Source organism: Cynara cardunculus, unplaced genomic scaffold (genome assembly GCF_001531365.2).
Source record: "Cynara cardunculus var. scolymus isolate 2C unplaced genomic scaffold, CcrdV1 Un_Scaffold_192, whole genome shotgun sequence".
Classification (NCBI taxonomy): domain Eukaryota; kingdom Viridiplantae; phylum Streptophyta; class Magnoliopsida; order Asterales; family Asteraceae; genus Cynara; species Cynara cardunculus.
In genome coordinates this window covers 156,178-170,580 of record NW_020200566.1, presented here as the reverse complement: position 1 = coordinate 170,580, position 14,403 = coordinate 156,178, and the positions used below count along the sequence as shown (strand labels likewise).

Sequence of the window (14,403 nt, the reverse complement as noted above, 5' to 3'; positions counted from 1 at the left end):
GTATGTATGTATGTATGTATGTATGTATGTATGTATGTATGTATGTATGTATGTATGTATGTATGTATGTATGTATGTATGTATATATATATGTACGTACGTACGTACGTATGTATGTATGTATATTAAACATTAAAATTTCAATTTTAATTAAATTTATATATTTTTAGATAAAAATTGATTACTGATAACCTCAACTCATTCCATATAAACCCGTTTGTTTCTAAATACAACAATGTCAAAGGACAATATTTTTTTTTTTTTTGCAAACAAGACTTCAAGGTATTATAACAAACATTTTATTAAAAAAAATTATAATTTTGGTCGGGATTTACATAAATAAATTCAATTATATGTTGCATTAGACGACAAGTTAATAAGGTTGCTGATATTTTAACGTAAAAATTTCATTTCTCATGTTATCCCACCTTTTATTTTGATATGCCGAAATTTCTGACTTATTCGATAAGCAGTGTATGTCCACTGAAGGCTCATTAATGCTAACTTTTATTATATTTATTGCTAAAAATAAAAACTTTTTAATTTATTTAATAAAAGCTGAATTTTATTATTAGAAGAATTTTTTAAATAACTAAATTGAAAATACGAAAATAAAAGTATAATTTTAAATCTATTTTTTCTATTAAAGAAATTCGTGGAGGGAACTGTGGCGTAGACAAAATAAAAGGGACCCACAAAGAAAGAAATCAGACGGTGGAAAATGGAACCCACATGTTCCTCACTGTAACCCCGTTAGGGTAACACACAGTGGACCCTACACCATGCCCGTACAAGCATTAGAAGATCCTCTCTTCCATAAGTGGACGCCACTTGTATTCCCATATTGCCCATACTTGTCTCACATAATTCCAAAATTACCCCATCTGGGTTCGACCATTATGGTTAGCCAGCCCACATCTGGGTCCAACCCACCAAGCCCAACCAATTTGCCATCTTCCTCAATGGTGGTTCATTTAGCCGAAGACATTGATTGAACCATTTCAACAAAATTGGGTCATATTCCTTTGGTTAATGTTATCAATTCCCACAACATTTTGGTCCACTTACCCTTCTATCTTGTCTTATATTTTGTTTTCTGTTGATATCCAACAAGGTTAAATTTTAATAGTCCGTTATATTTGTTTAGCTGACAGGTAAGAACGTGGGTGTTCTTGCAGAGCACCACTGGTGGCAAGAACTTCCGTGTTGGAAGATATATGTCTTTATATTCTAGCCAACTATCAAAATCTAAGTTGGTTTTTTATAATAATGCTTCTATTCATAGTCAAACTGTTTGTTAGAGGCAAATTAAAAGATTCACATGTCTTAATCTTGAAAGTACATTTTTAGGCATAGCCAACTTCGAAACTGGGATTAAGAAAGTCCAACACTTGCTATCATAGGTGAACTAACCTCAACCACTCTACTATAATCTTGACTAGTTACCTAACCACAAAGAAGTAAAGTAATAAGGACTTAATGCATATGTAAATCAATCCATTCATATAACTACTCTGACATGACCCGTCAATCTAAAACCTATTCATCTCCACTCCTCCAATCAAAATCTTGACCATTCAGGTTCATGATTTAATCAGTGATGCCTTGTTGTTTTCACCGTATGATAAGTAATCCACTCTGCTTCATCAATAGCTCTTCAGCTGGATTTTTGAATAATCCAACCTCTTATCATCCCACATCTTGACACATCACTGCTTCAATCATTCATAGAAACACTGTTAAAAAAAGTTTGATTCATTGATCTCAACGAAGAAAACATGTATAAAACTGTATAAAAAGGTACATATACAATACAACCATTAAATTAATGTAATTTAACTCAATCTCAACACAAACATGTTGAAAAGTCTTGATAAAAATCAAGAATGGACCATGTGTTTTTAAAGAAAATATTGGTCATTAAATCACCATTGACCCCATTTGTCATAAATGCATGAAAGGGTTACACCCAAATGCAATTCAAAGGAGGGAGTTTCACTTGTGGCTACTATAAATTATCCACTCATGCCCATTCTATGAGAAACAAAGCATAGTAGAAATCTTGAAAATACAATATCTATTCCACTATTTTTCCATTTTCTTTTTTTTTAAAACAAAAAGTATTATGTTCTTATTAAAAATTGAAGGGAAAAACAACCCCTTTATCAATTTTGAACTACTTTTTTGAGTTTTTATTTTATTTTTATTTGAGGAGAATAAAAATCATTGCCAAAAATGATCCAAAGGGAGGTGAGAGATATAATGATTCAGATCCTGACCGAGACTTCAATTTCAGACCGACTCGAAAAGGTAACCAACCTAGCAACTTCATCATCATTATTATTCATAAAGAAAGAAGATAAATATATGGTGGTGGGCTCTGTATTAATTTGGTGTACGATAATATTTTGTATTAATTGTAATATGTTTTTGATAAAAAAATTCGATTAAATCTAGTGATCGTATGCATTATTGAAGATATGATTTCAGATTGACGATATTCTTTCGGTTTTTGTTACTATTTATAGGTGTATTTAATAAAAACTGTTATGAAAGATATTTATTATCATTTTTTCATAATTAAATGTAATTATTTTTATGTAACATATATTTGTTTGATATGTATTTTTGTTCATAATGTGAAACTTTTTTACGTGTACTTTTTGTTTCATAGACACGTCAAGAAATATAAATGAAAAAAACATATGAAATAACACATGATGTATTGGTTCTCAGAAGAAGGTCCCTTGATTGATGATTATAGAACCTTCTATTATAAACCTTGTGACGTTAACTCATATGACATAAGGTTTATGTCTCTAAGGATTTTCCTAAGAGATCACCGGTTCAAGTTTGCAATAACATTGGTGATTTTTAGCTGTTTTCAGAACCCTTGAAACTAGTCATGGCACGGAGAAACTAACCTGGACACCCACATTTAAGAACATTTCCTTTTATTATATAAATAAAATACAAATTTAAATTTAAATAGTAAAAAGAAAAAGAACACCCTTTCAAAAGAAATGTTTTTATAAGAAGTTTAAAAGAAATGTTGTATTTATTTATGAAAAAAGGGGTCGACGACAAGGATAGTGTCTGATTGGTTTGAGCTTGGCTCCAAAGGTTAAAAGTACCAGGAGGTCACAGGTTCAAATCCAAAGAGGAATAAAAGTTTCATTGTGACCATGGAAGTTCAAATGCAATGCTTCCAAATTATCTGCAAAACAGATGATTGTCTTGGGATTAATCGAATCATGTAGCGAGTTAGATATTGAGGTTAATTAAAAGAAAAAGGAGGTCGAGAAGAGAAAATTGGGTGTGACAATTATGAGGCAAGTGGGCGCAGGATAAGCACGTGGGCGTCGCCTTTTCTTTCCTTCGATTGCCTTAGCACGCTGGCATTTTCATACACAAACTCTACTGTTATCTTCTGCTCTCTTTTCATCGTCTTACTTGATTATTCCCCAACATTTTCTCTGTGATTTTATGATCGAATCTTCTTCCCTGTTTTCAAGATTTCAGGTTCATTCTCTTTTCTTTAATAATCTATCGATTCCACATAATAAAAACCCATAAAATCTACTCAAAGCTGCTGTGTTTTCAGTGATAATCTTGATGGGTTTTCATGAGAAATCAAAATGGGTGTCAGTAATCACCTGAAACCACGTCGGGATTTGTTCTGTTTTCTTGGATTTTGTAACATTCTTATAACCCACACCAAAATCTTGAAGCTTTCGTACGATTCTTTGGGTAGTTCTTGACGATTTGGGTTGATTTCAAGAATCTGTTTTAGGGTTTTGATTTATGAAAATGGGATTTTATAATTTGCTAATTGTGCTCTGTTATTGGTTTGTATGTTATAGGTATCGTTTCATGTGGGGGAAGAGATTGATTTCAGTTCATTTACGTAATTATGAACATAATCTTAATTTGAGAACATAAAGCTGACAGTTTAAGGAGGTTAACAAGAAAAAAGTCAGCCATGAAGTTTATGAAACTTGGTTCTCGGCCTGATACTTTCTATAATTCAGAGTCTGTAAGGTATATGCATCAAATTCATCTACTGTTTTCGTTTAATTCACATATGAATTCTTGTTGTTCACATATGAATATTTCAATGGATTCAGGTCAGTTTCCTCTGAAGTTTCTAGTGATCTTGTAGTTCAAGTGAATGGAACAAGATATTTGCTTCACAAGGTAATACTTTTTAGTTATAATTCACTATGTTTATGATTTTACTTCAATGGGTCAAGGGAAAATTGCAAAAAATTGAAAAACAGAGAGAACACCCCGGTAACAACGTCTGGATGGTATGCACACATATACATACAAGTAATTCGTAAGCAATTTCTCCGGTATGCTCGTGTGTATAACATGCATACGAGCATAAAATCCAAGAAACAACTTTAATCACTTGTATGCATATGTGCATACCTTCTGGGTGGTGAATGGTTACCAAGATGTTCCTCAAATTTTCAGTTTTTGGGATTTTCCGGTGAAACTTCACCGGTGCACAAAAGGGTTTCAAGTTTTGTTGTGGAATAATCGAAAAAAGTTGAAACAAATTCTGGGTTTTGATCTAAATTCATTAGAATCCATAAAATTTGATACTTTTCTAGTTATAATTCATTGTTTTTTTGTTTCTTGATAACAGTTTCCACTTCTTTCCAAGTGTTTGAGGTTACAAAGACTCTGTTCGGAAAGCCCTGAATCCTCCCAGCATCAAATAATCCAACTCCCTGATTTCCCAGGAGGCACCGAGTCTTTTGAGTTATGTGCTAAATTCTGCTATGGAATCACAATCACTCTTAGTGCCTACAACATCGTATCGGCTCGATGTGCAGCCGAATACCTTCAAATGACAGAAGATGTTGAGAAAGGAAATCTTCTCTACAAGCTTGATGTTTTCTTAAACTCTTGCATTCTAAATGGTTGGAAAGATTCCATTGTTACCCTTCAAACCACAAAGCCTTTCCATTTATGGTCAGAGGATTTGGGGATCACTAGCCGTTGTATCGAAGCCATAGCTTCAAAAGTCCTTTCTAACCCTTTGAAGGTGAGTTTGTCGCATAGCTATTCAAGGCGAGGGAGGGACAAAGATGACATTTCTTGCAATGGAAATACAAGCAAAGGGTGGTGGGCTGAGGATCTTTCTGAGTTGGGTATTGATCTTTACTGGAGAACAATGATTGCCCTTAAAGCTGGTGGCAAAGTACCTGCAAATCTTGTTGGTGACGCGTTAAGGATCTACGCGTCCAAATGGCTGCCGAACATTTCAAGAAATCTTGAAAAGGAACGGGATTCTAATGGCGAGCCAACTCCTTCGAATTCAAAGAGCAGGTTGCTCTTGGAATCGATAATTAGTTTGCTTCCAATGGAAAGAAATGCGGTTTCTTGTAGCTTTTTGCTCAAACTGTTAAAAGCGGCCAACATTCTACGCGCCTCATCTTCTTCAAGAACCGAGTTAGCAAGAAGAATCGGGCTTCAATTAGACGAAGCTACAATTTCCGATTTGATGATCCCATCTTTGTCGAACGATATGATGTATGATGTTGAAGTTGTTTTGAACATCTTGGAGCAGTTCATGTTACAAGGCCAGAGTCCGCCAACGAGTCCTCCACGAGTCAAGGGTCGATTCGAGCGCCATAGACGGTCGAGATCAGCGAATAATGGTGATTTTGAGTTGCAAGAAAGTAGGAGGTCTTCTTCAGCATCTCATAGCTCCAAGATCAAAGTGGCAAAGCTAGTGGATGGATATTTGCAAGAAATTGCAAGAGACGCGAGTCTGCCATTGTCCAAGTTCACTGCTTTAGCCGAGGCTATTCCTGATTTTGCAAGATTGGATCATGATGGTCTTTACAAAGCCATTGATATTTACCTCAAGGTTTGTATCATTTTATATGGCACGCATTACTTCATTTCCATTTCAACTTGATACACATTTTAGGTACAAAAAACAAAATTACATCTAATGGGTTCCACATATTCTTATATGGTATTTGCTCCGGACTACACATTGTGGCAATTTGTACTCGTCTAGCCTCTTTTGGAGAGTGTGTAAGAGTTTCAAATCGGCTAGATTTGGACCATTAGGATATATATATATATATATATATATATATATATATATGTTGGAACCTTCCTTCTCTCTTCAACGACTCTTTTGAAGAGTAATCTACTGGGGATTTTTCATATTCTTGCATGGTATCTGAGCCAGGGTCTACCGCTTTAGGAAAGTCTGTATCCGTCTAGTCTCCACTGGAGGTGGATGGGGGTGTTAAGAGTCCCACATCGGCTAGACTTAGGTAGGGTCTGTTTGTTAGCAGCTTAACAGGCTTAATGGTACTCGTAGCTTATTCGGTCAGCTATACATGACTTTTTGGTAGTGACTTAATGATGTAGGAAGTGACTTATTTGGTGTGCTTCTTGTAGAAAGCCAAGTTTTTTTCGAAACCTACCCCTCGCAATTTAAAAATACGCTTTTTTCATCTATGAAAAAACTTTTTCAATCTATACGGACAGATTAATCCACATAGACAGCTAGATCCATACATGACTTGATGGAAAACCAACCAAACAGCCACTTATATATGTTGGAACATTACTTCTTTACTCAGGGTTTTTTTAATTCTTGGAGACCATTTACTTGATAATAAACTTATTCGATCCTGTTGTTATGCAGTCACACCCGAACCTCAACAAGACTGAAAGGAAGCGGCTTTGTCGAATACTAGACTGCAAGAAGTTATCTATGGAAGTTTGCATGCACGCAGCACAAAACGAGCTTCTCCCTTTACGCGTAGTGGTTCAAGTCCTGTTCTTTGAACAAGCCCGAGCCGCCATGGCTGGCGGTCAGCTGACCGACCTGCCCAGCAACATCAAGGCATTATTAGCTGCCCAAGATGATGCATCATCAAGACCACATGTTTCATTAAGCACCAACAGAAGCATGGTTCAACCAGAAGACCAATGGAGTATTTCAGGTCTCAAGTCTCCAAAATCCAATCTTTCCACTTTAAGAATGAAGCTAGCAGAAGACGACAATTTGGGTGTAAATTTCCACGATGGGATCTCGAAAGCCAACTCCTCGAAGGTGAAACAACTCTGTTCGATCCCAAATCGACCCAAACGGATGTTTAGTAAGTTATGGTCCACCAACAGAAGCACAAGCGAAAAACGCTGATCCCATTGGCACGAAAAAAAAGGCCACAAGGGTTGTGGCGTAGTGGTTGAGACCCAGATCTCTGGAGGATGCAGGGGAATATCCCATCTGCCATCTACCCAGGATTTGATTCCAGCATACACAACAATTGTGACCAATGAGTTTATTAGGACTGATTTCTTACGGTCACAATTTGCCGGGATTAGTCTAATCTTATTTTATTTCATTCATCTTTCTTGGAAACATGTCCTTTGTAATGTTTAGGGAAATGAAAATTGTGAATTGTGGGTGTAATCTATGGTGGTAATAAATAAAAGAAAAGAAGGGGTTTCTTGAAATCATTGGTTATTTTCAAGATTTTGGTTTAAAAGCATCAAACTTTATTAGAAATGGAAGATGGGGACCAAAGCATTGATTTGTTGAGCACTAGTTTGTCTTTTTCTACCATAAGTTTACAACTCAATAATTCAATGCCTTCATCTCATCCTCCATTATTGATTTCCACTTTTCTGTTCATAAAGTTTATGCAAAAATTGACATTCTTTTCAAGTTTTTGGATGTTGACCAAAGGTAGCATCCTAGAGAAGTTGGATGATAAGAGTTGACTAGTTTTAACATCTATAACAATTATGGTATCTATACTATATTAACAAAAGTATTTTAAAAATCATTCTTTATGCAAGAAGTACTGTTTATTAATGTATACTAATTAAAATTTAAGAGTACAAGTAAATTGTGCGTAAATATAACTTATTAAAGCTTCATTTTTTATTCGTATAACCAACCGAAGAAAAACATAATCAAATACAGGATAAATATCTCATTTTAAATATAAAATGTTTAAAATATAATTAGGATAATTATTAAGTTTTAACAGAATCATTATATTTATAAAAATTATATTGTGAAGCCAAAAATAAATTACTTCGTAAATTATAATAAAAATTTTGAATTAAAGAAATTGTACAAAAAGCAAGAACTTTTAAATAGTTAATTTGATATTAATATAAATAATATTTTTTTTCAAATTTATATGATATCTTTAAATTTATTTTTATTCAAAAGTAAAAACATTATCTTTATCAAAACCACATAAACCGTATTATATATCAACAGAGACAAGAAAAATAAAACAAAACATTAAAATGTAGATGTATCTCGTTGTATTGCGCGAGTACCATTATAATAACTTTTATATAATAATGTATCACATCTTTAAAAAAAATTACATTCAACTTCAATACCTGTTCTATTTTAACAATTTTAACGTTGAGTATATTAATAAAATATTATTTCTCTTCATATAAATTTAATTTCAATATCTGTTATTAGTGGGAAAGAATTAAAATATTATCTCTCCACTTTGTACAAATCTTTTGAGATTTCACCAAATTTGAAGATTTATACCTCATTTCTCGTCTTTTTTTTCCTTCTATTTTAATATATCATTTAGCACATCTGTTGGAGCAAAAAACTCTTAAAATATTTCTAAAATTTTCTAGAAATACTGTTATATTTTAGAAGTAGTAATTGGAGATCATCTAATATGCTTACATTACATGATTGGTTTTATCCACTCCCCTACTTGAATGCTCATAATTACCAATTGTCCATTCAAGAAAGTAGAGTAAGATGTAAGTTTTATATAAAGTATTTCAAGTTATTTTTCTGTTTTTTTTAAATGACAGAAAGATCTGTCAATAAGACGATCTGGAACGAATAATGTATATAAAAAAAGAAGGTACAACGAAAACTCAAAAGGGTATGAATGTCATATCAGAATTAAAGAACAAAAAACTATCTACAACAAGCAGACTCATGCAACTTTTTTGTGTATTTGTTACAGGTTTTTGAACTAGTTTTTGAGGTATTGCATTATTACCTCGCTCACCAGGTGTTGGATAAAAATTCCTTGAGCAGTCGACAATCGATTGTATAATTTATTGACTTCCCCATACATATGTAAAAGGTCTATACAATCTTTCTAGAGTGGGTATTCAGATAAATGTGTGGAATGTGGACGGCGGTTTCAAGAAATGGGAGTGGACTTTGAGAGTTGCACTCAGCAAAAACGATGTACATGTAGTCGTCTATGCATTAGATCAACTAGATTTTAGTTTGTCTGCTCTTGAGTTATTCAAGATGTATGAATGGGCGTTTACTATTTTGCAAATGGATATTGAAGGTAATGTCCAAAGTTTAAAATGGCGTCTGGATAGTGTAACAGCGAGCTCTAGTCTTAGGCTTGACATAATACGACAAATTTGTATGTCATATATATATATATATATATATATATATTAATGTTTATTATGATATGGTTGTGAGATACAATTTATTAATGTTTTCTTTTTTAAATTAATTTTAGTTATTTTTGAAAAATATAAAGGTTTCACTTTCACAAATGAAATAAGAATGGATCAAATGGGCCGGGTTGGGCTACTATTTCTATTGCTAAAGTTTTGGAGCAAAGTACTAGTTTAGTCCCTACATTATATAAAAGACTACAATTTGAGTCCATTAACTTTTTTTTTTGCATTTCAAACATGTTTTTCGACTTTTAATCTGTAAGCTTTACAATGTTAAGACTAAATAAAAATCCGTATGCGTAACATTAGTTCTCCGTTTCTATTATCGAACAAACCCAACACGAAAACGCAAAAAAAGGACCGTCTTTTTCCTACAGCAAGCCCAAATTTGGAACACTAGATTTTAAATTAGCACACTAGTTGCTAGATGCGTTGATGAGGTCCGATCGCGAGTGAACCATTGGTTGGGACTTGGGACTCATGAAGTTTTAGTTAATAGGTTCTTTTTGCTTCTGAAACAGGTATTAATAACATACTGACGAATTAAATTCACATACTTTTCAACTCATTGGTTTTTTTTTATCAATTGTTAAAAGGACATAAATATCCTTGAAGAACGTGGCAATCTTCTTTGCATTCAAACCATTTAAGGGTATTTTGTGGATTAAACTAAGGGGCCGTTTACCAAACGTTTATCCGGGTAAACATTTACCAAGTCACATTACCTTATCGGATGAATATGTAAAGGACAATAAATCTGATTTGGTAAGAACGAGACAAGGACCGAGAGTCTTATCCAGTAAGTGAGGGTCAACTCTCTTACCACAGTTAGCGTTTACCAGATAAATTGTTGCATACGATGATTTTATCGACTAAAATCTTACCCAGTAAGTGTGATAGTGTTGAATTTTACCAGTAAACGCTTACTGGGTAAGTATTTGATAAACAACCCCTTAGGAACCATACCAACATTACAATTTACACCACAGATTGTTTTACCTACTTACGGTAATACAAAAAACAATAAAATTACTATCACAAAATAGGGTTTAATAGGATGCTAAGTGTTGTAACATAATATTTTATAGGACCAAAGAATAAAACGTCATGTCTAAAAGTGTTACAATAAGTTTATAAAATACTTTTTGGCGTCGTAAAATAAAATGACGTATTAACTATTTTATATGACACTTTTGAGAAAGTGCCATATAAACCCATTTTTATAGAACACATTTTCAAACAGTATCATATAAAATAGCTAATAAACTTTATTTAAAAAATTCCAAAAAACTTTTTAAAACACTTAAAAACGTTCTATAAACTTATCGTAGCACTTTTAAATATGACACTTTATCTTTAAGTCATGTAAATTAAATCTTGTAAAACAATCTATTAGGACACTTGAACACTTTAAACATTTTATAAACTCAATTTTGTTGTTGTGAATTTGTTGAAACTATATTCTATAAGTGTTATTTTTAAAGACGAGACAATAATATTAAAACAAAACACGTGCACGTACAAAGAGAAACAACAAAGTTTTGTAAGAAAAGCAGAAAACAAAACCAATCAACAGTCTGTATATAATTATGAAAACTCAATTATATATGCATCTTTTTTTTCTAATGCCAAATCGAACCCCAAAATTCGAAGCTCTCAAACACCTATGATCGACAAAGTTTGATCCAAAAAACTATGTACGACGTACCCGATGAAAAGTCGAATGAACTTGTTAAATCGTTGAAATATTTCCATGAGGAGATGAAAATCGATTAACATATGATTGTTTCACATCTACTCGGTTCACAATGTAACCTTTTTAGCGTGTTTGTATATAAAAATACACGTGGATTTTTTTCCAGATTATGAACCGAATACATATGAAACAAATACATTGTGAAACATATACATATATACATACTTATATATATATGCACACACATATATGTGTTAATCAATACAATAAATATTATACTTAAATAAAAAAAATCATGTAAAACATAAACTTTAGATAGAATTTCTCACGGATCTCGTAAATTTTAGACTTCTTAGATGATTAAGCGCGTATATATAATTATAATGCAAACATATTTCATGGTTATTTCCAATTACATGTACATGAATGATAGAAGAAGAATTAGGTGGGGGAGATCAGGGTTTTGATGGCGTCGTTTTCATGATGATCATCATTAGGTTTAGAATCCAAATTGATGCTTTTTGTTCGTTGAATGCCGCTAGGAGAACGATGGAGCCGGCACCGGAAAGAACCAGCATGAGTGGTCGGAGAACATAAACAGTTGTTTTTTGCAATACTTCCTTGTCTTGCTAACCCTCCAGTCGGCGGTGGCGACGTCACCTGAATCTGCTCCACCTCCACCTTCAACTCTTCGTTTCCCGCCATATATATATATATATAGAGAGAGAGAGAGAGAGAGAGATCTAGAGAGAGAGTGTGTGTGTATATTAACTGTTAAAACAAGATTAATCAGATGGTATGTACAAACTATTTAAACACAGTGATCATTACATACATATACATATATATATATATATATGTATATATATATATATATATATATATAGATATGTGTGTGTGTGTGTGAAATGAGATGGGTTAAATGAATTTACCAGAGTGAAGATGATGATGATGGAGATGGAGATGGAGGTTGGGCAATTGGTGAGTGGTGGATGAAGATCCAAAGATTTAAAGGAAGTGGAGATATGGAAGATAAGAGAAAAAGTGATGAATGCATTCAATAATGTCTCATTTCATCCCCATAAAATAATAAATAATAAATAATATAAATTTGCTTTTCCTTTTTCTTTTTGTTTTTTTTATAAATGATATGATATGAATCTATTAATTGATAAGGTTACTTTTGGGAATGCCCTTTATTCTTGAGGGATCTTTCAAATCTTTTTTTTTCTTTTTAATATCATCTGTTATATCATTTAAATGATAAATTGATTAGTTTGTGATAACTGTAAAATCCAATTTTAATCACAAATAAATGAATAAGTTAAGAAACTAACATTGTTGGTAATTTAACTTAAAATTATAATTAAATGGCATTTTAGGTGATTTAATTTTTTTATCTCTCTCATCTCTCTTCTATCTTCGGTCTTCAACGAACACCATGTGATACCCAAAATACACAATGTGATGTCCAAAATACATACAATGTAATATCCAAAATACACCAAGTAAACTTCGAGATCACTATGATACCAAATGTGGTATCAATGTAATACCAACTGTAGTACCACTATGGTGCCTACATTGTATATGTGTATGTGTGTGTGTGTCTACAGTGTTCACAGTGTGTATGTGCAATGTGTGCCGGAGGAGGTCATCACTTGCCGCAAGAGGCCACCGGATTTTGGTCCGTGTGTGTGTATATATATAATAAAAATAATAAAGTAATTAATCTAATTAAAGTAAATTGAAATATTAAACTAATTATAGTAAATTGAACAATCAACCCAAATTACTAATTTTTACTCTTCTATTTTATTTTAAGAAAAATATTAATTATCTTAAATGATTGACACAAAAAAATATTGATATGTTCGATTTAAGTTATAATCACAAGGGGGGTATCAGATTGTTTGAATTCAATCATCTGAAACATAATTTGCTCAGAGATTCTAAAGGTATAAGACGAGTTTCTGATTAATGGATGTTCATATTATCGTCTTTTTATCAGAAATTTCGTATATTCAGATACTATGGGTAGGAAATGATGGGAAAAAAGGATGGACGTTTTATTCAACATGATGAGATCTCAAGCTAAAATCATGGGATAACTCCAATTAATTAAAATGATATAAAAATTACAAAAAAATATTTAATTACATTACTACCGTTATTGATTTGTTTTTATCTAATATAATTTAAATTATTGATTAAAAAGGTTTGACGCCCCCCCCCCCCCCCCCAAAACACACACAGACACACGTAGAAAGCGAGAGAGATAGTCAGTTTCATACGAGAACAGTAACCACTAAAATCATGTGTAAAATCATATGTGATTCATGCAATTTGGCCACAATCGGAGGTCAACGGCCATGTCACTTGCACAGACTTGCATTGACCGTTAATCTAAAATCACACGAGCCATGTCACTCGTACAAACTTGCATTGACCGTTAATCTAAAATCACATATGATTTGTTTGTTTCATTTTTTTTTATTTAAGGATTGTTTACTGCCAATATTTTTTTTTATGCTTCCATTTCCTTCACTCAAGACTAAAGGTTAAGGATTTAATACCCCCACATAAAAAACCAAGGGATTGATGCTTGCCTAACGTTCTGATGGAAGCTAATTGGCAAGGTTCGACTTGACCGAAGCGGATCACACTTTCACCATACGACAATGGTTCTAGATCCGTAACCCCATACCCTCGACTCTAGTCTTGCTTTGGCACCTATTTCTTTACGAACTGTGTCTAGGCACGTTGAAACCAAAGTCTTCAGTAAGTAGGGATTGAGCTTTGGGAAATTGAATATATCATAATGATTATCCATGGTCGATGGGTCTACATCCATCCTGAATGTCGTCGGGTCTATCCTAGCCGGGGAATGGAGCGAAAGAAAGAACAATTGAAGAATATTACCCTCACTTGCTATATCATGTAACATTATTGAATATCAAAATAGATTGTTGGTAATAGTATTAAACCCGGTAATAACATATCGGCGAAAAATCTTTTTTCTCATTTACCGGCTTAAGATTACTGGTCTTTGTTATGACTATTACCGGGTAGGATTATTGGTTTTTATTATACTCAATCAATAAGATAAATGATAACAATATACATACACACACACACATATATATATATATATATATATATATGTGTGTGTGTGTGTATGTGAATTATTATAAAACCCACTATATTTGTACAACTAATACAATTCAATCTCAACC

The 14,403-nt window shown here is 33.0% G+C and overlaps 2 protein-coding genes across 3 annotated transcripts; one reads left to right on the top strand and one right to left on the bottom strand.

The window, feature by feature from the left end:
* Positions 1 to 3,982: 3,982 nt before the first annotated feature.
* Positions 3,983 to 7,500, top strand: LOC112501469 (BTB/POZ domain-containing protein At1g67900). Its single transcript, XM_025105110.1, has 4 exons — positions 3,983 to 4,041; positions 4,128 to 4,197; positions 4,655 to 5,884; positions 6,683 to 7,500. Exons 1-4 carry the CDS (start codon positions 3,983 to 3,985, stop codon positions 7,181 to 7,183), a joined length of 1,860 nt encoding a protein of 619 aa, XP_024960878.1. The 3' UTR covers positions 7,184 to 7,500.
* Positions 7,501 to 11,464: 3,964 nt separating this feature from the next.
* On the bottom strand, positions 11,465 to 12,231 carry LOC112501485. Of its 2 annotated transcripts, none has more exons than XM_025105126.1 (2): positions 12,100 to 12,231; positions 11,465 to 11,938 (listed from the first exon to the last, which is right to left on the bottom strand). In XM_025105126.1, exon 2 carries the CDS (start codon positions 11,870 to 11,872, stop codon positions 11,609 to 11,611), a length of 264 nt encoding a protein of 87 aa, XP_024960894.1. In that variant the 5' UTR covers positions 11,873 to 11,938; positions 12,100 to 12,231; the 3' UTR covers positions 11,465 to 11,608. The 2 variants fall into 2 exon arrangements, with proteins under 2 accessions (XP_024960894.1, XP_024960895.1); XM_025105127.1 differs by having other exon boundaries at positions 11,465 to 11,910; positions 12,100 to 12,216.
* Positions 12,232 to 14,403: the final 2,172 nt, after the last annotated feature.